The 25589-nt window shown below is 38.1% G+C and overlaps 1 protein-coding gene across 1 annotated transcript; it reads left to right on the forward strand.

Annotated features, from left to right (window-relative positions):
- Nucleotides 1-3757: 3757 nt before the first annotated feature.
- adamts8a (ADAM metallopeptidase with thrombospondin type 1 motif, 8a) lies at nt 3758-24299 on the forward strand. The gene is made up of 9 exons (XM_073839544.1): nt 3758-4671; nt 6611-6850; nt 7834-7966; nt 10642-10809; nt 13275-13573; nt 14604-14790; nt 14938-15110; nt 15613-15788; nt 21672-24299. The coding sequence occupies exons 1-9, from the start codon at nt 3952-3954 to the stop codon at nt 22405-22407; spliced, it is 2832 nt and encodes a 943-aa protein (XP_073695645.1). The 5' UTR covers nt 3758-3951; the 3' UTR covers nt 22408-24299.
- Nucleotides 24300-25589: the final 1290 nt, after the last annotated feature.

The following is a 25589-nucleotide window of genomic DNA, read 5'->3' on the forward strand; positions in this document are numbered from 1 at the left end:
AGCTTGTAATCAGAAGATTTTGGGGAGGTGCTCGAGTGCGCTCATTGGGTATGCCTCTTGTTTTAGGGTTAAGCCAGCAACTACTTGTGGCTCTGTGAGCTTTCGCATCATCAGCGCGCAGCGCTCCAAGAGCCGGCTTTCCCTCCCACTACATTTACAGCATCCAAACAGTGACTTAGGAGAGGACCAGCACATCAATTACATAGCCATATATTACAGCATATATTATATACTGTTTGGTTTATTATGTTTAAGTTGTCTTAACTTTTAACTCTTTGTGGGCCTATGCATTATTTTATCTTTTTTTTTTCTAAAACCTGCATTTTGGAAGAGTACAATCTGGCCATTATCATAATTTAAAGATAGGTTATATAATGGCACACCAAAACTGTATATTATTTTCCAAAATGTATTACATTCTTCAGTGAAGAGCATCCATAAATGGTGTGTGGGGTTGTAATTTTCCAGCATATTTTTGTTGACACAATGTGCATTGTATAAAAGCGCTACAGAAGTAAAGGGGAAGTTCACTTTTAGGGATGCAACTTGTCATTATGGCAATACCCTGAAAGATACACCTATCTAACCCTAGGATGCTTATAGTACATTACAACTGCATTTTAAGAAAATAATATGTGACCCTGGACCACAAAACCAGTCTAAAGCAAAACAGGTATATTTGCAGCAATAGTCAAAAATACATTGTATAGGTCAAAAATATTGATTTTTCTTTTATGGCAAAACTCATTAGGATATTAAGTAAAGGTCATGTTTCATTAAGATATTTTGTAAATGTCCTACTGTAAATATATCAAAACATAATTAGTAATATGCATTGCTAAGAACTTCATTTGGACAACTTTAAATTTTCTCAATATTTAGTTTTTTTGCACCCTCAGATTCCAGATTTTCAAATAGTTGTATCATGGCCAAATATTGCCCTATCCTAACAAACCATACATCAATGAAAAGCTTTCATTGATGATCAATTACCAAAGAAGAATGTCAAAATTATTTAGCAAATTAAGATTTTCCTGTCAAAGTGATAAAATGTTGTGTTGCAAAAATGAGAACACCCTCCTGAAAGTTACTAAATAAAACTAAAAAAAAGAAAACAAAAGTGTAGGTTTAAAGCTATTTTTGATCAACCGGAAAGTATACTGAACCAAAACTTTTAAAGAAAAGTAATTTCCTGACAGTTAAAGGCGTTTTATAGCCTACTGAATCATACACAGACTTAATGCTGTCAACAATGAAACCACTTGGGAGAGAACTGCCAGGTGACTTATTTCTTAGCAGAAAAGAGGACAGTGGTACAAGAGGAATACCAAATTATTGTTTTAAGTGTGAAAATATAGCAGAAGTAGCACTGACATTCAAAAACAATGGACTTGTGACAAGGCTCCTGAAATAACCAGGTCTTCACTTTTAAGTTTTCATTTAATGATGAGTGAATTTTTGCTACAAAATGAGGCGGAGAAATACCATGTAAGAGTATCAGAGCCGACAAAAGCTATGAAAAGAGTGACACTTTATCTCACAGAGTACGAAGCAGCCTGCAGAAGTGACATGCATGGTTATTGTCACCACTAGGATTACCTACTGTAGCCAAAATACAGTAAACTCATTTAACCTCTTCCAAGGCCCATATTTACAAAATATAGACTTCTGGGAATCCATACTCTGGTGTCAAGGGACCGAGTCAATCATTTCGGATCCAAAAGCATCCAAAATGTTCTGGTGTTGCTACAGGAGGAGTACAGCGAAAAGTGCCTGGTACCTACAGTGACGTTCAGTGGTAGTAAAGCTCTTCTACAGGGATGTATGAGTGCTGAAGGTGTGATTGAGCTGTGCTTTATCAGTGCTGGCATGAATTCACACACTACTGTGTGATGTAATACAAAAAAACTGAAACTGCAGATGCTACCCTCCCCTCATTCCGTGCATTATTGGGCATTTTTTAGCATGACAATGAGGATATTTATTCTCCCAAGGTGAAAATCCTTCAGTGGACATGTATTTCACTCAGTATTAACACTCTTGAGCAGCTGTGGGGGATTCTGTAGAGACGAGCTAAGCAAAACTCCCCATTAAAGACCAGGGCAGAGTTAAACAGGACAGATGTGAAAATTTGCCATGAACTTGTACACTCAGTGCTAAGAAGGGTCAGAGCTTAATGTATACTTAATGTTCTGGAGGACATATTAAGTACTAGAATATTATACATTTGCTGAATTACATATAGGGTGTACTCATTTCTGCAATCCATTATTTATACAAAATTGGCTAATTTACTTATATTACAGGAAATATTGGCATATATTTTGTTGTTTTTATTAAGTGTATGTTTAATACATTTAAATATTGCCATCTTTCCATGAATTATATTAGTGATCATTAAGAAAATACATCTTTTATATATATTAAGAGGGGGTGTACTCATTTATGCTGTGCACTGTATATAAATCTCAATTTAAAAACAAAAACAAAACATGACCCTGGTTTTGACTGGTTTTGTGGTCCAGGGTCACATATGCACCCTTTAGGGCTATAGCTAAGGTACATAGGGGTACCTTTAGGGGGTGTCGTCCCGCTAACAAGCTATTTATTCATTGTGGTTCTGTAAGGACTTCTGAATCTAAAAATGGACAATTTGATTTTCTTGCTCAATTGACCACATTCAGTTATGCACAGGTGTAAGAATGACATCTTGTGGTGAAAACATTTCAATACAGCTTGCTACATATCAAGAGCCATACAAATATCAAACTACCAACTGATAACAAAATAACCTCTTTCCAAAAAAATTAATGAATAAATAAAAATAAAAATTAACATCTATACAGTATTGGACAGTGTTTTTATACTGTAGGATCCCATATGGCAAATTGTTGCATTAGCAAATAAATGTCCGGTTTTCAATTAGATATTGCAAATGATACAATGCTGCCCCTCAGCGGTGTTTTTCCAATCAAACTGATATCGGTCTCTTTACAGTGCGCTGTGTTACGCATGCAGAAGTCAGAACTAAGAAGTCAGAAAGACAAGTACGGACATAGTTCAAACATACATGATAGTGCAGACATAGCCGACACAGGAATGCAAATATCTTACTGTATTGTAAATAACTTATTTTATGTTCTTCTGATAATTCTTAAATTTTTCTTAAGCTTTAGGTAAATCAAAGCCACAGAGAGAGAGAGTGAGTGAGGAGCTCAGGGTTGTGCGTCAATTACTTGAAATAACATACAAATATTGTAACTTGATGTGCATGTGTAATTTGGTGTGTAACGTGATTTGCACGTAGGATATTTGGGGAACGTTTTTTTTTATTTGTTTTGATTTGTGGTTAACCAACAGGCAGGATATAATTAGATGTCACCTTCACAGCCCGCTGCTATCTAGGAAGACACCATTTGCTCGTGGGTACATCGCGTTTTGTCCAAGATTTTCACTGGTTTAACACGCTCTAGCATCTGGTTGACACTCAACACATACTTCAAGTGTCCTACAGCATTCCAGCCGGCTGTTATAATAATAGCTGTAAGCAAGACCCGCAGTAGTGAAAAGGGGCCGTGCCGGTAGCCCTATTGGACCAAACCAGGTTTTTTTTCTTACTTTGGCGCACGAGGGGGAGGAGAGAGAATGAATATCAAAAATAAACCGCGTACGCTGGAGAAGCCCAAGACTGTATAAATACCAGCGCAAGAACATTCTTCGCTTATACAGTGAGCTGGATGATGAGTATTTTCTTACAAGACTGTTTCTGTGAACTCTCGAAACTTCATTTGAACTCTTATTAAGTCAATAACAATATTGTTTTTTCTTTTAATTTTCAGTGGATTATGTTAATCTGTATCTTTGTTTTAAAATAGAATTATTTCTGCCTCCAGTGCCGTTTTCTTATTTTTTCAACATACAGTTTTGGATATTTTTGAATTCACTATTAAAATGGTATCCACAATTGTTTGTTATATGTTTTTCTTAGTAAATCTTATGTCTCACTTAGCTCTGGGTGAGCTAAAAGAGGAAGAGGAGACCGTGCCAGTAAATCTTACATTCAGAAAAGGTGTTTTTTGGAGGAATGAAGAAAGACAGCGTTTTAAGATCAGTGCATTTGGTCAACTTTTCTTGCTTGACCTGACGCCGGACAGCAAGTTCGTGTCTCCATCATTAAACGTCCAGCGCGTAAATGCAAAAAAACTCCCAGCCGTTCTGGACGCGTCCAGGAGCGGAAGTGTTTTCAAGGATGTCACCCAGGACGGAGACAGCGGTGCGGACCTCAGAGATTGTTTCTACAAAGGAACGGTCAACTCTGAAAAGGAATCGGTAGTTGCTGTCAGTTTATGTCACGGCATCCAGGGTACCTTCATAACGCAAGGCGACGAGTACTTTATTCAGCCTAAAGCAAGTGCCAAGACCACCGGGAAGTCTTTTCCACAGGTGCACGTCGTCAAAAGGCGAGCCTTTTCCAGCAGTCTCAGAGCGTCAAATATGGTGTTTGATCAAGAGAAATTTGACAGTTTTGTGAAAAAGAGCAACCTGAACTCTAGTGAAGACGAAGACGGCAAAGTAAGACGCGCAAAAAGATTCGTGTCAGCTGCGAGATACATCGAGACCCTGGTGGTTGCAGACGCTTCTATGACACGTTTCTATGGAGACGAGATAAAGGTGAGTCAAGCGTGTCTTTAGAGGAGTCGCAAGTTTTCTAGTCGTTTTATTTTGAATGGCATGCGCAGTTGCTAGCACAAATATTAGATTAGCTCATTGGGTGCATAAACAACTTTTTGGTTATCTGATTCTGAAACATTGTGTACAATTCAGACCGACCTGGCTACTCAATTAGTGAAGACGTTTCACCACTCATTCGAGGGGCTTCAACAGACCACCTGGTGAAACCACTTATGTGAATGGCAATATATGAATATATAATTTTCCTTAATGAATTACTGACAGCTGAGACTGCCATATGTATGGAATATTTGTATAAATGTTTACATACGTTTTAACTGTAACTTATTTGTTACACCAACTATTAATAAGGTACCTAAATATACATTCGTTTCACAGAGACCCATCATGTCTCATCAATGAGTATTTAATCTGACATCTCTGAGAACACTCAAGGAAAGTTTGCCTTAACACGTAAAACTGAACTTACTGTACCAAATGCTTTCGGAGGGCATTTTAGGTCAACACACTGCAGTGTTGTAGGGAGCAAGTATCCTGGAATGAAAACTGGCTTTTTGAAAGTTTAGGGATGGTTTCTCTTGCGAAAGGTAGCGGATTTGCTTGAGTTTTGCCCGCAGCAAGGAGTGTGTTTTGGAAAGTCAAAGCGTAGGTGTTTTCTTTCTCTCCACGTTCGCTTGCAGTGGGGTTTCTCTCGTGGAGATAGAAAGCCCGGGGTGGACTTGGATTGGAGTTACTGAACGCTTTAAGCGATATCTGTCACTCTATTCCACCTCACTCTTAAAAATAAAGATTATTTTTTGGCATCCATGGCTCCATGAAGAATCTTGAACATCAATGGAACCTTTCAAATGCAGAAATAGGTGAAAAAAGTTATTTAGATTTTTTAAAATGTTCTTTATAATGTTTTTTAAGAACTGTTCTTTGGAGTACCAAAATGGTTCTTCTGTGGCATCACTGCGAAAACATTTTTTTGGAACCTTTGTAGTTTGGTTTTAGTCTGCACGTTGCTTGGAGTGGTTTGTCAGAAATTCATGTTTCTGGATATGAATTACTTACAGAACTATTTGAAAAACACTGCTACCCCTTAGTAGGGAATAGTGTGTATCCCTTCAACTGATGTGCTGCTAACTAAATATGACTGCACTCAAAACAGCTGTCATATGAGCTGTTTCACATTATTAGGGATTTCGGGACAAAACTGTCATTCAGGGACACATTACCATTCCTGTCAGAGTTTATTTCCATGTAAAACTGCAGCTGTATTCACAAGTCGATTGAAGTATGTTAGAAACATTTTTAATGAAGGCTAAGACGAATTAGCTCTTAATGATCGGTCTATGGTTTAGATATGAAAAGTAACATAAATCAGGCAAACCACTAAAACTTGTGGTTTGAGGGTGACTGTGGGTTTGGTTATACAGAGTGTAACAAAATATGAAACTTGTCTGTGAATCTGTGGGAGAAAATAAAATAGAGAGGGGGGGGGGACCATCTGGAAAAGAAGGACAGCCAGGAGTTGTTTGTGACCCATTTAATTGATAGAAAGAAGAATAAATGTTTAAATGCTTTGCCTCCCACAGGCCTTCAGATTTGGGCCACCACTATATTCTCTCCCCCCAAAAATGTAGTGTCAATTTTAATAAAGAAAATACTTGCTTAACAGCTGTCTGTACTATGTACTGTACTACTTTGATATTTGCTGCAGCCGCATTATTTCAGATGACTAAGATCAAGCTAATGAATATATTCAACATGAAAAATAATGCCATAAACACTTAAGGTATGAAACAGAACAGTCAATTAGACAATCATCTAGTTTTAATGCCAAAAACTCATCATGTTTTGGGTACTGTATTTCCAGCCACAGACCATTTTTGTTTGATTACCAATTTTCTATTCTCTCTCTTTATTTCTACAGCACTACCTCTTGACAGTGATGTCCATGGCAGCACAGATTTATGCACATCCAAGCCTGAAAAATGCTGTTAGTCTGGTGGTAGTGAAGATGGTGGTTGTGGAGGATGAGGAGGTGGGACCTGAGCTTTCAAGCAACGGTGGTGTTGCCCTGCGCAACTTTTGCAAGTGGCAACAACTTTTCAACCCAGGCAGCCAGAGGCATCCTGAGCATTATGACACTGCTATTTTGTTCACTAGAGAGGTGAGAAACACAAAGCAGACACTTTTTTTTAGAACAAAGCAATCCATTTAAATGAAAAATTAACATTAATTGAAATGCTGTAGAAAGAAATTCATCTCATGCACCATGTAAGCAAGCAACCCAAGTTCGAACGATCAAATGTGTTTTGAGCTTAAAACTGGACTTTTAATAGCAGATTTACTTTTAATATTAAAAATATGTGGGTCATTTAATTCATTTTTCCATCAGGAAAGATGGCAACTATTTCTCCCCAAGATTTCCAGTCCACACACATTTTACAGATGTAATTACCTTCAGCTTTTGATTAACTCACTTGGCTACCACTTTTCCAAAACAAGACATATTTCATTGAGTCAGTGACAGGGTCATGAGCACAATGCTCAGCAGGGAAGCCCTTGTCCAATCAGAGATGGCGAGCATGAGATTGTAGCTCTGCCAAAAACCAGAGGGCTAGCGCCGGATAAAATAGATGTAGGAGAAACGCAAATTTGGCTGGCCATCCAGCTGAGAGCAACACAACAGAACGAACAGAGGTCTTGGTCCTGCTGTGGCTAGATGGAGAAACAGGTGGTTTTTATTTAGCGGAGGAGGTCTGGGTGTCTCTGGTCGTCTCACATGGTTTCCACTGGGACGTCTTCCCCAGTCAAGGTTATCCCTGTCTGGACAGAGAAGTGCTGGACAGGCCCTTCGGTCTACATGTGCTGTGTGGTCCAGCTATCTCACAGTTAATTTTCCCCCTCTTGTTTTTTTTTCTAGTACGCAGTCTGCCATGTATTTGCTTCATTTTACGATGGAAACACTGACAAATATGTTTTGCTGGCAAGAGCCTGCTTGGGGAAAAAAGGGCTGTCTGGAACTAATGGAGCGATGTCTGGATATCAGTGTCTCAGATGTGTCCCCCTCTCCTCTCCTCTCGCTTCTCTTTTTTTGTCTCACATCTCTCATATGCCCACTTGTCTCTCCCTCTCTCTCTTTGACCTCAGGATATTTGTGGATATAAGGATTGTGACACTCTGGGTGTAGCTGACATTGGCACTATGTGTGACCCCAAAAGAAGCTGCTCGGTTATAGAGGACAACGGCCTTCAGGCAGCGTTCACTGTGTCACATGAACTCGGTATGTTCACACACATGACTAGACTCAATGTCTGTAGTAAGACGTCTCAGCCTTACCGACTGTCTGGACAAGAGCATGTGTTCCAGACTGAGTCATTAATTAATGTAAACCAGCTGTTTTCAGCAGCTAAATACACAGACAACATGGTGTTACTACTAGGGCCGTTGATCGATTACAAATTTGAAAAGAATTCATCACACGATATGTTGATTAAAGTCAAATTAATCACAGTAAATTTAATGTCAATATTTGAATGTAAAAATTTAATCACATTTCAATTTTTGATTAGAAAAAATTTGGATAATTCAAAAACAAGTACATAATCGAATAGACTTACATTCTGTAGAGTGGTTTTATAAGTCAGTGTAGTAAAAATTTAAGATAATTGAGCTGTCTGTCTGTCAAAGGTATACAGGACAGGACAAGTTCTTGTATTTCATATATTTTTTATTTAATATTTGATGTTTCGTTGAAAGTGATACCCTCTGGAAAGCCAAAAAGCACAGTGAGCATCATTGATAAACATCAATGAAAGATTCCAGACCTTGGGGGACCTGTGGAAGCAGTGGACTGAGTCTGGAGTAGAAACATCCAGAGCCACCGTGTACAGGCGTGTGCAGGAAATGGGCTACAGGTGCCGCATTCCCCAGGTCAAGCCACTTTTGAACCAGAAACAGCGGCAGAAGCGCCTGACCTGGGCTACAGAGAAGCAGCACTGGACTGTTGCTCAGTGGTCCAAAGTACTTTTTTCGGATGAAAGCAAATTTTGCATGTCATTCGGAAATCAAGGTGCCAGAGTCTGGAGGAAGACTGGGGAGAGGGAAATGCCAAAATGCCTGAAGTCCAGTGTCAAGTACCCACAGTCAGTGATGGTCTGGGGTGCCATGTCAGCTGCTGGTGTTGGTCCACTGTGTTTTATCAAGGGCAGGATCAATGCAGCTAGCTATCAGGAGATTTTGGAGCACTTCATGCTTCCATCTGCTGAAAAGCTTTATGGAGATGAAGATTTCATTTTTCAGCACAACCTGGCACCTGCTCACAGTGCCAAAACCACTGGTAAATGGTTTACTGACCATGGTATTACTGTGCTCAATTGGCCTGCCAACTCTCCTGACCTGAACCCCATAGAGAATCTGTGGGATATTGTGAAGAGAAAGTTGAGAGACGCAAGACCCAACACTCTGGATGAGCTTAAGGCCGCTATCGAAGCATCCTGGGCCTCCATAACACCTCAGCAGTGCCACAGGCTGATTGCCTCCATGCCACGCCGCATTGAAGCAGTCATTTCTGCAAAAGGATTCCCGACCAAGTATTGAGTGCATAACTGAACATAATTATTTGAAGGTTGACTTTTTTTGTATTAAAAACACTTTTCTTTTATTGGTCGGATGAAATATGCTAATTTTTTGAGATAGGAATTTTGGGTTTTCATGAGCTGTATGCCAAAATCATCAATATTAAAACAATAAAAGGCTTGAACTACTTCAGTTGTGTGTAATGAATCTAAAATATATGAAAGTCTAATGTTTATCAGTACATTACAGAAAATAATGAACTTTATCACAATATGTTAATTTTTTGAGAAGGACCTGTACACCTTGCAGAATCTGCAAAATGTTAATTATTTGACCAAAATAAGAGGGATCATACAAAATGCATGTTATTTTTTTATTTAGTACTGACCTGAAAAAGATATTTCACATAAAAGATGTTTACATATAGTCCACAAGAGAAAATTATAGTTGAATTAAAAAAAAATGACCCCATTCAAAAGTTTACATACACTTCTTAATAATGTGTTGTTATCTGAATGATCCACATCTGTGTTTTTTTCAGTGATAGCTGTTCACAAGTCCCTTGTTTGTCCTGAAGAGTTAAACTGCCTGCTGATCTTCAGAAAAAGCCTTCAGGTCCCCCAAATTCTTTGGTTTCTCAGCATTTTTGTGTATTTGAACCCTTTCAAACAATGACTGTATGATTTTGAGATCCATCTTTATACACTGAGGACAACTGAGGGACTCATATGCAACTATTACAGAAGGTTCAAACACTCACTGATGCTCCTGAAGGAAAAATGACGCAAGAACCTTTTTGAATTTGAAGATCAGGGTAATTTTACCTTATTTTGTTTGATATTTAAGAAAAATTAGAAAAAATGTCATCTTTATTCTGCTCTGTTCAAAAGTTTACACCCCTGGCTCTTAATGCATCGTTTTCCCCTCCGAAGCATCAGTGAGCGTTTGAACCTTCTGTAATAGTTGCATATGATTTCCTCAGTTGTCCATAGTCTGAAAAGATGGATCTCAAAATCATACAGTCATTGTTGGAAGGGTTCAAATACACAAAAATGTTAAAAAACCAAAGAATTTGTGGGACCTTAAGGATTGTTCTAAGTATTAAAATTAAGCATATGCAAACCTTTGAATTGAGTCATTTTTATTATTTTCTCTTGTGGACTATATCTGAACATATTTGATGTGAAATATCTTACTCGGGTCAGTAATAAATAAAAAAAATAACATGCATTTTGTATGATCAGATTTTACAAGGTGTATGTAAACTTCTGACTTCAACTGTAAATAGAACTCAGTCATATGGAGGAGCACAGCAATGTGGAAAAGTTATTACACTATCCAGGTACAGTACATCTTTCTGTTTTCCTTTCCTTTTTTCAGGCCATGTACTCAGCATGCCACATGATGATTCTAAAACCTGTGAGAAGTTGTTTGGGGATCTCAATGGACATCATATGATGGCTCCTTTCTTCGTCCACCTCAACAAAACTCTTCCCTGGTCCCCATGTAGTGCACTCTACATCACAGAGTTCTTCGACAATGGACACGGTAAGATGCTTCTCTGTCTGTCAGGATGCTGTTTTAATCATTTCCCTTCTTCAAAAGTTATATGTCAGTGAAAAAGAACTCCCTGAAACTCCTGTCTTTCTGAGTGTATTTTTTATTACCAGCTGGTTTTCTCTCAGTCAACATTAGGTTTTCAGTTTGTTTGTTTGTTTGTTTGGTTTTGGCCTTAGAACGTAATGGTGCATATTTTCTAGAGACCCAAAGAAAAAAACTTCATAACATTCAGTGAAGTTTTTGAGACATTTGACTTGAATTGTAAAGCTGTCATTCAAAAGTTAATGGAAACATGTCACAGAGAATCTACTGTATAATTTTGATCTTAGTGCGCGGTGAAAAATCTCTATAATGTAGATTCCTGTGTTTTACGAATTTACTTTCTTTCAATGTTTTGCACGTTTCTTGTTTAAATGCCACTCCTGTCTTAACTTACTCCCTAACCACTAATAATGGGCTGGTGGGACCACACTCTGTAATTTTGCTGAGATTGTCAAAACTAACAGTCTTCGCAGCATAAGCTCACTCTCACCCACTTCATCTACTCATGTACAGTCTCCTATGCTCACCAAGGCTGCATTTATTTGCAGTAAAATAGTAATATTGTAGAAAAATGATTACAGTTTAAAATAACTGTTTTCTATTTGAATGTATTTTAAAATGTAATTTATTATTGTGATGAAAAAGCTGAATTTTCAGCAGCCATTACTCTAGTCTTCAGATTCACGATTAAAATTAATGTTGAAAACAGTTCCGCTGCTTAATATTTTTGTGGAAACCATGAAATAATTTTTTTCAGGATTGATCGATGAATAGAAAGTTAAAATGAACAGCATTTATTTGAAATATAAATCTTTTGTAACATTATAAATGTTTTTACTGTCACTTTTGATCAGTTTAACGCATCCCTGCAAAATAAAACTATTAATTTCTTTAATGTATTAAATGTATAAACATTAATTAAATGCACTGATAATATATATCTTTTAAACGGTAGTGTATATATATATATATATATATTTTTTTTTTTTTTTACTCTCTCTGTAAAGCTGTAAAGTTGTTATATAAACTCCACTGCCAAGGTGAACCTGTCAAGGCTGTCAATTAGGGTTGCCTAATTTTATCTATGATTCGAATAAAATAGAACAATTCACAATAAAGATGAACTCAGATAAGGAAAAGTGACAGCTCAGGAAATATGGTCGGCATATTTTCTCCAGTTGTTGATTTATCTCTGTCGATATCTCAGTCTACACACTCTCGTTCCCGCTCTTCCACTGACTCATCTTCAGTGACTCACACATTCCAGCTTTAACAACTGTTTTCCCTCACAGAGACGGTAAGTGTAGCCAAGCACATGCCGTCTTTACCGGTCGCACTGTTGCCACAGGTAGACTATGAACTGATACGACTTCAAGGCTGTTATTTTCCAGTGTTGCTATGCTGGTATCCGTTTCAACAAAAGCCTTTCATTACTAAGCATAATCATAACATTCATTTTGGTGTGTAAAGCTATAGTGAAACCTTTCCAAATTCTTAATACTTAAGTTATTAAGGCGTCCTCAAGACTTTAAGCCTAATTAAATTTCACCGTATCAATCTCAGGAAAACACAAATGGAGTCAAGAAGTCTGCGTAATTGTTTCAAGGTGTTACACTGTCTCCGTATCTTTATCCATATGTTTGGGAAGAACTAAGAATAGAGTCCTTACAGTAAAATTATACTTTCTTTTGATACCGATTTGGTGTTTTGTTCTAGAGTGAGCTAACTGCGGCTACACAATAATAGGTTACATAATGGAAATCTCCAGATGGGAGACTATTATGTCTTACGCACATTAGGATGAGAGGAGGTACAGTGAGATCTCTCTGCAATGAAAATAGTCCCCTCTAGCTAATGTGCACACCTGTTTTAGACTGGCTGTATGTAAGAGATTGTTTAGCTGAAGTAAACAATCAGTCAATAGCAACAGGTTTAAAGAAAACACTGCAAAACACCATATAAGCATCATTACAAGAGCTGTGTACACTACCAGTCAAAAGTTTTTGAACAGTAAGATTTTTCAAGTTTTTTTTAAAGAAGTCTCTTCTGCTCACCAAGCCTGCATTTATGCATTTATAAAATGTAATTGTAATGTAAATATATTTCACAATATTACTGCTTTTGCTGTATTTGGGATCAAATAAATGCAGGCGTGGTGAGCAGAAGAGACTTCTTTAAAAAACATTAAAAATCTTACTGTTCAAAAACTTTGTAATGTATTTGGCAAACGCTTTAATCCAAAGCAACTTATGTTGTATTTAAAGTATGCATTCCCTGGAAATCAAACCCATAACCTTTGTGTTGCTAGCATCAAGTTCTACCATTTGAGCTACAGGTAGACAATCTTCAAATTGGCTTTGAGCCAATCTCTACAAACACAGTTAAATAAGTTCAAATTGTGTATTCCTCAGGTGACTGTTTGCTGGATCCACCTGAGAAGAGAATCCCTTTACCCACCGAGCTCCCCGGCCATACATTTGGTCTGGACCGCCAGTGCCAGCAGGCGTTTGGGGATGAATACACCCACTGTCCCAATGCCCCTGAAGACCAGGCATGTGCACAGCTGTGGTGTCGAGAGGAAGGAAAAATACAGTGCACGACCCGGAATGGAAGCCTCCCCTGGGCCGACGGTACTCTGTGCGGGGAGGACAGGAGATGCCGCGAGGGTTTGTGCGTGTCAAGTGCACTGGAGGAGGCGGGAGACAAGAAGGTATGCATGGCCAGAAGGATATGTGTATGTGCGTCATCCAGTTTTATCACACTTTACCTGTCAGCACGCATGGATCTAAAACACCCATGTACAGATTTACGGGCGCCACTATTGCAGGTGACGCCTTGCGTATGGCCTCTTGTGCGTCAATTGTAAACATTTGCACATCCTGTCTCAATTATCTCTTTTGTCTGTCCCAGATTATTCAAAACTTTTATGTATTTCTCTTCCTTCATTATTAAAGATGGCACATTCTTTTCACCATAGTGTGAAAAGAGTGCTTAGACTCAAACTGTTCTTTTTTTTCACCTTCAGAAATAAAGCTCATTCCTCCTCTTGGATCCCAACCAGGCCTCCGTCTTTGAGCAGCTTAAAATAATCAATCTACTTTAAATTCAGCTTCTCAATGCCAGAGAGAGAGAGAGAGAGTTTATATAGAGGGAAATTTAAAAAGCTCAATTATTTTTGAGCTTTCCATTTAAGATGCAGTTGCAATGTATTCAGCAAAGCCTCTTAAAAAAGTGTGATTATATTTGGTGTAGTGTATTAAAACCCCCCAGCTTGTGATCCCAGACGGCCTGGCTGTCAGAAGGCATCCCTCGGCCAACTCATAAAAAACCCTGACAGAAATGCAGTGTGGTATGCTCACATTCCGTCAGCACTACGCTTACTGGAAGTGATGTTTAGGAGCACTTTGCAAGGGAAAGTGACAGTAAAGACATTTATAATGTTACAATTTCTATTTCAAATAAATGCTGTTCTTTTGAACCTTCTACTTATCAAAGAATCACAGCATCACAGTTTCCACAAAAATATTAGCTGTTGAGACATGTGACACTGAAGACTGGAGTAATGGCTGCTAATAAATACTGCTTTACCAGCACAGGAATAAATCATGTTTTCCAGTATATTTAAATAGATAAGAGTTATTTTAAATTGTAACAGTTTTTGGTAATATTACTGTATTTTTATACCAGGTGCTACATGGTACAGTGAAATGTATATCTAACAGCCTCTATTTGTGTTTCAGGTGCCAGTCAATGGTGGCTGGGGAGAGTGGGGCCCTTGGGGGCCATGCTCACGGACATGTGGTGGGGGTGTGGAGTTTTCTCACCGCGAGTGCACTGCCCCAGTGCCACAGAATGGGGGATCGTACTGTGTGGGACAGAGGGTCAAATACCAGTCCTGCAATACTCAGACATGCCTAGAGGACCATGGTAACATTTTATAAATAAACCTCCATACACACATTGGGTAGCATAGGTCACATTATTGAGAGCTAGAGAATGAGTGAGGGGAGTAAATGAGTTCAAGAGGTCGAAAGACCATGCGTTGGTTATAATCACATTATTTTTAATCCGCAGGAAAAAGCTTCAGAGAGGAGCAGTGCGAAAAGTACAACAGTGACCGTTACTTGGACATTCATGGAAACATGAAGCAGTGGATCCCCAAATATTCCGGCGTCTCTCCACGCGACCGCTGCAAGCTCGTCTGCCGTGCCAAAGGGAGCAATGAATTCAAAGTTTTTGAAGCCAAGGTGCACATCCGTTGAAAACGTTTTTCTTTTCATTTAATCTGATCAGCAGTAATGACAATATGTGAAAGAAATCGTAGCCTCTTCTGTGTATCTGCCTGCTCTAAAGCTTTACTAAGATGTCAGATGATCTCTTTCTTAGACTTCCCTCTTGCCACAGGCCCATTGATATCTTTACACTCCCACTAAACTCTCATGCATGAAATATTTTCCCTGTTGTAAAATGTGAAACCTGAGCACCCTAACCCTACAGTCCAGCTACTTGCTTAAGCTCTTGAGTGCACCTCTGTAACTGATATTTCAGATACAGCTGAAATGTAGTTGGTTTTGCGTCATCAGCCCAAAGTTTTTGCTATTCCGCTTTATGTGGAATAGCCATTATGTTAGAACAGAATACGCTGGAGCACTTAGGCTGCCACTGCAATAAAAGTGCACATTATTTCTTTAAATATTTGTTTAGGCTTTCTGTCTGTTCTAATGCTGATGTTTCATATGTGCTGTGTAGGTTGTGGATGGCACCACCTGCGGGCCAGACACCACATCTATCTGTGTTCAGGGCCAGTGCATCAAAGCCGGTTGTGACCAGGTGATAGGCTCCAATGAAAAGCTGGATAAGTGTGGTATCTGCGGAGGTGATGGTACAACCTGTAGGAAAATAAGCGGCTCACTGAACAAAGCTACGTAAGTAAAGATTGTATATGTAAGCATTACTAATAACACAAAATGATGGATATTATAATGTACGGTATGAAAAATGTATATTCAACCTGTAATAGATTACAGGTTACAGTGTTTTGAAAATATTCTACGTTTATAGATTGTCTTTAGATGAGCTTTAAAAGACAGTCTAAGATGTAATAAAAAAGAGTAATTGATCATGTACAAATGAAGTATCCAACATGAGTCAATATAATATCTAAAATTCCAAGATTTCATAGCAAAATCCTTAAAAGAGCAATTTTTCAGTAAACAGTTCTTAAAAGAACCATTTTTGTCTTAAAGGGGACATTAGATGCAAAATTTACTTTTACATAATGTTTGCATATAAATGTGTCTTAGCAGTGTGTGGACACAACCACCCTACAATGATAAAAAATTAATTCACTCCTTTTTTTAATCCCCAAAAAACATAAACAGACTCGATTATCAAGCCATTTTGATTTTCTGAGCAGTATGATGTCATATTGCTCAGGCTCCACCCACGGCCGCTGACGGACTGTCCCGAATTAGCATATTCCCACCCTTAGCCAGTTGTATGCTGTAGCGACAACAATGTCTCGTAAGCAGTGCAGCTGTTTTGTAGTTGGATGTAAAAGTGAACATAAGAGTCTTTTTTTTCCCGAAATGAGAGCCACTGAGGACACAGCAGATTAGTTTTGTTTTTAATGGTAATGGTAACACAACTAATACACAAAAAACTAAAAAGAGGGGTGGAGTGAACAGTAGCTCATTATCATTTAAAGAAACACCAAAGCGGGTTCGTGGTAAACACAGCTGTTTTTGACACGGTAAAAAGGGTGTTGTTTTACGTAACATTTGAGGAATTTTAACCAAAATATTTCACAGACATTTCATGGAGACCCTAAAGAATCATACTAACTTGTGGAAAATAGGCATGGTTTCCTCTACTATCGCCAGTCAAGTTGCATGACGTGTTGCCACTCAGTTTGACTGAGTGGGCATGTTTCATCATGAAAGTGGCATCAATGCATACCCTCTATTGTCACTAGTGTGTAGATGTATGAAACACCCCTCACATGCAAGCCACTTTCAAAACAAACTGGTTTTTATTGGTCAGTGTGGCAAATTCATGTGACTAACTAATGGGCGAAACCGGCATGGGGACGTATTTAGCCCTCAAACTAAACTTATGCTCACACGAGTTACTATTGTAATGACTGAATAATCTAAAGAACCTTTTTCCACTACAAGGAATATTGGTAACACTTTAGAATAATGGGCCGTTGTTAACAAGTAACTATGCAGGAAGTAATAGGTAGTTCTACATTAACACTTAATTTAATACTATTAACTAATATAGAAGCAAGATTAACTAAGCAGTAGGTAAGTGATAATTTTGGACAAAGGTAGTCCCTTATTAGGTATTTGATAATTACTAAAGAAAAAATTGTCATTGAGAACTACTTGTGAACTGTGACCAATTCATAAAGAATAACTAATTAATTATCACAACAGTAAGATTTATAAAATCAACAATTAGGTTATTTGTGCAAACTAATTTATGAACACCACCACCATCACCGGCTGAAATTGTGACTCTTACCAAAATATGACTGGATGTGTTCTCTGTTCATTTCAAACAAACATATAATATAATTTCTTTAATTAGGATGTAATGCCAGCAATGATTTGATGCTCATGATTGGATTATTTCACTATTATGAGCTGCATTTAGTTCAATGTTCAATGTTTTTTTTTTTTTAGTATTAGTATTAATAGTATTCTGGGGCAGGCTTCTCTTTAGTGTGATAGTAAATAATTATGTTCTTTTACTTCCGTAATGAAGACATTAACTGCATTCATTTTGTAAAGTACAAAAACATTTTTCACAGTACAATGTCTGAATATCACTAGTGCTTCAGTGCAAGTTTATTGTTAATTACTTGTAAAATCCATCTTAACCCCTCAATAATAACTCAAGTGTTACCTTGTAAGTCCGCATGAACTACTAGTGTGATCTGGCCCATTATTTTAAAGTGAAAACATCTTAACCCCTCAATAATAACTCAAGTGTTACCTTGTCAGTCTGTATGAACTACTAGTGTGATCTGGCCCATTATTTTAAAGTGAAAAACATCTTAACCCTTCACTAATAACTCAAGTGTTACCTTGTCAGTCTGTATGAACTACTAGTGTGATCTGGCCCATTATTTTAAAGTGAAAAACATCTTAACCCTTCACTAATAACTCAAGTGTTACCTTGTAAGTCCGCATGAACTACTAGTGTGATCTGGCCCATTATTTTAAAGTGAAAAACATCTTAACCCCTCAATAATAACTCAAGTGTTACCTTGTCAGTCTGTATGAACTACTAGTGTGATCTGGCCCATTATTTTACAGTGAAAAACATCTTAACCCCTCAATAATAACTCAAGTGTTACCTTGTAAGTCCGCATGAACTACTAGTGTGATCTGGCCCATTATTTTAAAGTGAAAAACATCTTAACCCCTCAATAATAACTCAAGTGTTACCTTGTAAGTCCGCATGAACTACTAGTGTGATCTGGCCCATTATTTTAAAGTGAAAAACATCTTAACCCCTCAATAATAACTCAAGTGTTACCTTGTCAGTCTGTATGAACTACTAGTGTGATCTGGCCCATTATTTTAAAGTGAAAAACATCTTAACCCTTCACTAATAACTCAAGTGTTACCTTGCTTGTGGCTAGGTATATTTACTGTGCCAAATTTATTTTAAGAGTTTAATTTTACTTTAATTTTAAAATGTCCCCCAAACATAATACCCCCAAACATAAACCTACCAATTTTATAGCAAATATGCAAATGTATCATTTCATTAATAAGCGATTTAAAATGTAATATATAAAACGTACGTTAACTGACCAAAATATGCAGGATAATTCTCATTTTGATAACATAGCATTAAAAAAAATGTATAGTCACTAATCACACTCCTACCTCTAAACCTAACGTTAACCATAACTCTCTCTGTAATAAAGAAAAACATGAAAGATGGAAACGTGCAATCGCAATCATTTATTCATTGCAAAAATGTCAACAGCCGTACCAAAAAGTATGCGTTTGCAGCCGCAATCGTCTCTGGCGGAATACAGACAGTAGGTTTCTTTGAGGTACAGAGTAGGATTTAGGTTGCTGATGGCTGAAAATATTATCCTGATCCTCTCCGTGATGGCGCCTGCGCATCGTTCCAAGTATAGGTCTCTGCAGGAAAGTAATGGGAGTTACTAGATCGGGGCGTTTTTAGACCATGGTACCTGATTGGCTGACGTCATAGTGACGGTAGGTTTAGGGGTGGGGTTAGGTAAAGGGAATCATTTCGATATCATGATTTAGAAACACCCAGCAGTTTGAAAACACCCACAAAATTCAGAAACGCCCACGTTTGCTCTGCAGAGACCTCTTCCTCCATCGTTCAAACAAATCTCACCAGAAACACGGCATGTCGTAATCTGTGGCGAATGCTGGCAAGAGCCAATGAACGTTCGATTTTCCTGCCGTAAAGCCTGTAGTTTCCTGGTGCGTTTGTATTTGAATTATTAAATGCACTGCAGCGCGGGGGTTTATTGCTGTTGCTGCGGGAGTCGCTGCTCGGGATGGATATGTCACGATTGTCATATAAAGGCTTGAATTTGGGTCTGTTCCTCGCAATCGTATGAATTCTGAAGATCTGGATTACAGCGTACAAATAAAATTGTTTGATTTTATGATTATGATGCGTGTTCGGTGCATTTTATGGTTGTATTGTTAGTCACAGCATGTCGGAGAAAACGCCTTTTGTGTCCCACCACGGCAAGCGAAGTTAATATTACATGAATGGTTAAACGACTGCAGAAATGTCATTTATTTTAATGGTTTAAAGTGCAGTCTTGTTTAACATTTTGTAGACCTTAAAATGCTAAAAATACTAAGTATTTGTATGTTTAGATGCTGTAAATACGTCAGTATTGTATGTTTTAGTGTCTGGAAAAACGTAAGTAAATGTACGTTTTGGAGAACCACATTTTATGTAAATACATACGAATTATCATGAGATCACGTTGCATATAGACATGTTGGTGAGGGGTTAAGATGTTTTTCACTGTAAAATAATGGGCCAGATCACAGTTCATGCGGACTTACAAGGTAACACTTGAGTTATTATTGAGGGGTTAAGATGTTTTTCACTTTAAAATAATGGGCCAGATCACACTAGTAGTTCATGCGGACTTACAAGGTAACACTTGAGTTATTATTGAGGGGTTAACATGTTTTTCACTTTAAAATAATGGGCCAGATCACACTAGTAGTTCATGCGGACTGACAAGGTAACACTTGAGTTATTAGTGAAGGGTTAAGATGTTTTTCACTTTAAAATAATGGGCCAGATCACAGTAGTAGTTCATGTGGACTGACAAGGTAACACTTGAGTTATTATTGAGGGGTTAAGATGGATTTTGCAAGTAATGTACAATAAACAGTTTTTATCATATTTTATATGACATACTGTACAGCCATGCATTTCTTTGAAGCACCATACTGATATTCTAACAGACATTGTAATGTGGAAAATGCTGTGTTTGTGCTTAACAAAATAAATGCAGTTAATGTCTTCACTATGGAAGCAAAATAACATATTTATTATCACACTAAAGAGAAGCCTGCCCCAGAATACTTAAAAACAACAACAACAACATTGAACTAAATGCAGCTCACAATAGTGAAATAATCCAATCATGAGAATCCAATCATTGATGGCATTACATCCTAATTAAATAAATTATATGTTTGTTTGAAATGAACAGAGAACACATCCAGTCATATTTTGGTCAGAGTCACAATTTCAACCAGTACTTCAACCGGTGATGGTGGTGGTTTTCATGAATTAGTTTGCACAAAGAACCTAATTGTTGATTTTATAAATGTTACTGTTGTGATAATTAATTAGTTATTCTTTATGAATTGGTCACAGTTCACAAGTAGTTCTCAATGACAATTTTTTCTTTAGTAATTATCAAATACCTAATAAGGGACTACCTTTGTCCAAAATTAACAATTACCTACTGCTTAGTTAATCTTGCTTTTCTATTAGTTAATAGTATTAAGTTAAGTGTTAATGTAGAACTACCTATTACTTCCTGCATAGTTACTTGTTAACAACGGCCCATTATTCTAAAGTGTTACCGGAATATTATGTGCAATGAACAGATTCCATGGATGTTAAAGGCATTTCATGGAACCAGCTTTATTTTTTAAAGTTTAAAGGAATAGTTCACCCAAAAAGGAAAATTATGTCATTAATTACTCACCCTCGTGTCAATCCAAACCGGTAAGATCTTTCATCTTTGGAACACAAATTTTTGATGAAATCTGAGAGCTTTCTGACCCTGCATAACGGTACTACGACGTTCAAAGCCCACAAAGGTAGTAAGGACATCGATAAAATAGTCCATGTGACATCTGTGGTTCAACCTGTGTCTGATATTCTTGTGAATGCGCGGCAGAGACTGATGCGAAAAAGAAGAATTTGTTGATTAATGTCTTTATTTTTGTTTTCTTTCTGCACAAAAAGTATTCTCGTAGCTTCATAACATTGGACTGTTGTATTGATGTCCTTACTACCTTCATGGGGCCTTGAATGTTTCAGCTGCGTTGCTGTCTATGCAGGGTCAGAAAGCTCCCGTATTTCATCAAAAATGTCTTAATTTGTGTTCCAAAGATAAACAAAGGTCTTAAAGGTTTGGAACGCCATGAGGACGAGTAATTAATGACAGAATTTAGATTTTTTGGTGAACTATCCTTGGTGATAACCAATATTGTACCGATATTCATATGATACATTGTTTGCTTATAATATCTCCACAGTATTGGCTACATTGATATTGTTACCATCCCTGCTGGGGCGACTAATATTGACGTGAAACAACGCAGCCATCGAGGCATTGCACACGATGGTAACTACTTGGCAGTAAAGGCGGACGGCGGAACCTACATCCTGAATGGGAATTTCTCAGTGTCTATGGCAGAGCAGGACATCCCTGTGCCCGGCGCCATGCTTCGCTACAGCGGCTCTTCCACCACCTTGGAGCGGCTCCTCAGCTTTCACAGACTTCAGGAGTCCATCACCATCCAGGTGCTGTCCACCGCTGGTGACATCTCACCACCCAGAATCAAGTACACTTTCTTTTTGCCCAAGGATGTGCCTTTTAGCAAGCCTGGCACAGAGAGCAGGATTTCGCCACACATCATCTTGCCTTTTGGGGGCGTTGACTGGGTCCTGGGTGAGTGGTCTGAGTGCTCCAAGAGCTGTGGTGCAGGATGGTCCAGGAGAAGCGTGGAGTGTAGAGACGGGGAGGGATCCTTGTCTTACCTCTGCGATGCCGACCTCCGACCGTCAGACATCCGGCCCTGTGGGGATCTGCCCTGTCCCATGTGGCAAATGGGGCCGTGGTCAGCATGCTCACGGACTTGCGGAGTCGGACAGCGCCATCGCAGCGTAGTCTGCATGGACTACACGGGCAAGGTTCTAGGGCATGAGAAGTGCAACCCAGACAGGAGGCCAGAGGTGGCTGTAGGGGAATGTTTTTACCAGGACTGCTAAAGCTGACATTGTGTGCAGTAGTAGAGAATGAGGAGGTGGTGGGATCTGTAGTGACTGAGAAAAAGCTTCAGAAACAAGCAAAGAAGCTCTGGGAGATAGATAGAGCATTAGATTGGAGATCACTTATCAAGCATAACCAGGACATTTGATATGAATTATTATCTATATCATGGTTTAATCTAATTCTCTGTCTTTTAACCACAAAGGTAACCTCCCACGGAGATCTACCTCAGTCAATACAAGCTTCATAACGTCCACAGTCCGTTTTTGCACAAACCTGCTGAAATTCTGTTTAAACATCTGTTGGATACCTCCAAAATGCAGTGCATTTACTCCACATCCAAATTAAGGTACCTAAAGGTGCTCACATAAATCATTCAAGTCAGAGCATCCACCTTTTTAGAGTTGTCCACAACGGACTGCATTTTAGTATCTTTATACATGCTAGATTAATTCATTTCACACATTTATTATAACTGCCAGCTTATGTTTTGTAGCATTGTTATTAATATCTACTACTTTAATACTGGTATTACCCTTAAAGGCTTTCAGATTTTTCATATTACAACACTGGAAGAAACAGTATTTGGAAGTATGGTCCTTTTACTGGTCACACAATGGCTGTATGTGAACAACATACACAGATAAGAGCTGTTGGAATAGATACAAATATGCTAATTCTTGCCTGGTTATGACTGTTGATTTGGATGAATGATTTTAGCTTGTAATGAAGAATCAAAGTGGAATTGCCTTCTCTCACACACTGTTGGTCTTTCTGTACATATATACAGCCAATAGGCAACAAGCTATCCCAGTCTGAAAGCAACAGTGTAAAGATTGCAAAGTGTGCCTTAAATTAATTACTTTTTTATTGGCATCCACTGGTGCCCATTGTTTAAAAAAGGATCATTTAATATAACCGATACTGGCATATGTGAGTTTACAGGAGAAGATAATTTATTGCTAAATGGATAATTACTGTATATTATTGGACACACATGTGCCCTCAAGATTACTAAGACACAAAAAAGAGAAAACACATTTCCTGTGAAAGACACATTGAGATTGCATGCATTTTTGCAATCCATATTCTGTTAATTTACTCTTCCAAGCTTTAGTTGACACTGTATAAATGCATTTGAAGGGTTAGTTCATGCAAAAAAAAAAAAAAATTAAAATTAGCCCATGATTTACTCACCCTCAAGGCACTGTCAGATTTGACTTTTAGACTGTTGAACACACACAACACACATAAAGCTTGGAAGAGCCAGAATAATTTTAAATGTAACTCCAATTGGAATTGTCTAGAAGAGGAAAGTTACCTAGGATGCCTTGAGGGTGAGTAAATCATAGGCTAATTAAAATTTTTGGGTGAACTAACCCTTTAGGAATCTATCACCCACACCCTTTAAAGAAATGAAAAGAAAAAAAAAGAATCTGAATGTTGTTAATAAATAGTATTTTATTTAATGAGACAGCTATAGGTAAACGGTTTGTTTAAGAGCAGCAATTCTGAGCAGACTTGGCTGATATTTCATAAATTTTCCCTAAAGCCAGAAGAGCACTGATATTTGTTACATGAGACATTTCACATAGCGAAATTAAATATAATTTGATACTTGCAAAAGTACTTAGCTTGACCCTGTAAAAAAATTAAATATGAGAGAAAATAGTTGCATTCCATTTGAGTCAAAAGTATGCAAGTTTTGAAATGGTGCATATTTGAAACTAAAGCATTCTATCCCTTCAATGAAGGTCTGCACAATGCTATTGTTATAGCTTCCTTTTACAAGCTATTTATTTTTTTCTACCTTCAACACCTAATGTTTTTTTTTTCTTGATGCTGCTGTCTGTCTTATACATGATTGATGTATGAATTAAAATCAATTAAATATGTGTCTACAATAAAATTGTTCTTGACTCATTTGTAAGGCCTCCATACTAACAAAATGAATTCATAAAACATTTTAGCAGCTATGTGTACAGAACAAATGCATGAAAAGTTGTATATCCAGGCTAACAAAATGTTGGGGACTAAGATAAAACCTCACAGTGCTGATCAAAACTAAGAGAAGATGCAAGTTTAGTTCAAATTTAGTCTGTGTTAGTTGTGTGCCTGTCTTATTTTCTTTCTTTCTCTTTTTTCTTTCAGTTATTTTTTTTAAAGAACAGAATAGTAAGTGTTGCCAAATCTGTGTTTACACCATAGAGCTGGACTACTTTTAAACTGTTGGTGTGGGTTATTTTTTATTTATTTATTTAGTTTTTTTTATGGGTTAAAATGATCTCCCCCATCATGTGCGTTTGGGAGAGTTTTGGGATAGTTTTAAACAGCAATTGGGCTAGTTTAGTTTTACAGACCTGGCAACCCTGGTAACTATCACAAGTAACATAAATTCAACATTAAAGGTAGCCTGGCTAACGCCAGACCACGTTATGACTTCGTCATGATTCGTGGTCTGGGAACCACATGTTCATTTTCTCGTATTTGAGGCGTGGTTTACGAATGCCCAGAGCCGTTTATTGGGCGCTACGAATGTCTATCAAATGCGCCTGTGCGTAGCTCATAGCCAATCGTTTCAATCATACCGGATGACGTATACAGAGCGATGGTTTAACGCCAAAAGTTGCTCTTTTTTCAAAATAAACTTGCGTTCTAAACTACTTAGAACACTATCTAAGGGGCCGTTCACATGTCGCGTCTTTTGCGCGCTAAAGTTCGTTATTTCAAATGTAGACGCACGGTATGCGCGCGCATAATGGAAGCGACGCGGTTGCGACGCGCTCGCGTTTTCCATGCGCAAGCTACAGAGCGGTTTGGAAAGGAGAAAGTGACGCGCCTAGCGTTTTTCACGCGTTTTTAGGCGCGACATGTGAACGGCTGCATCGAATGATAACTTGCTGCCATGCTGGATCCATAGTTATAAACAAACTGCTTCGGTGAGTCGCATAGAAGGCGTCATCGTCTTTCTGCTCCCTCCCCGTTCTGTGATTGGTTCCCTATTTGAGGTGAAAATTTGGTCCGTGGTTTCCATGCTACCTTCCAGCGTGAATAAAATCGCGCTGCGCGGAAGGCAGCATGGGGACACCCAGGCTACATTAAATGAGTAGTTCACTTTCAGAACAAAATTTTACAGATAATGCACTCACCCCCTTGTCATCCAAGATATTCATATCTTTCT

The sequence above is a fragment of the Garra rufa genome, chromosome 5, assembly GCF_049309525.1.
Source record: "Garra rufa chromosome 5, GarRuf1.0, whole genome shotgun sequence".
NCBI lineage: Eukaryota > Metazoa > Chordata > Actinopteri > Cypriniformes > Cyprinidae > Garra > Garra rufa.

Coding starts and splice junctions, on each gene's coding strand:
- adamts8a (XM_073839544.1), top strand. CDS start 3,952: ATGGTATCCACAATTGTTTGTTATATGTTTTTCTTAGTAAATCTTATG. Junction 7,967..10,641: donor CACTGTGTCACATGAACTCG/GTATGTTCACAC, acceptor TCCTTTTTTCAG/GCCATGTACTCAGCATGCCA. Junction 15,111..15,612: donor TCAAAGTTTTTGAAGCCAAG/GTGCACATCCGT, acceptor TGTGCTGTGTAG/GTTGTGGATGGCACCACCTG.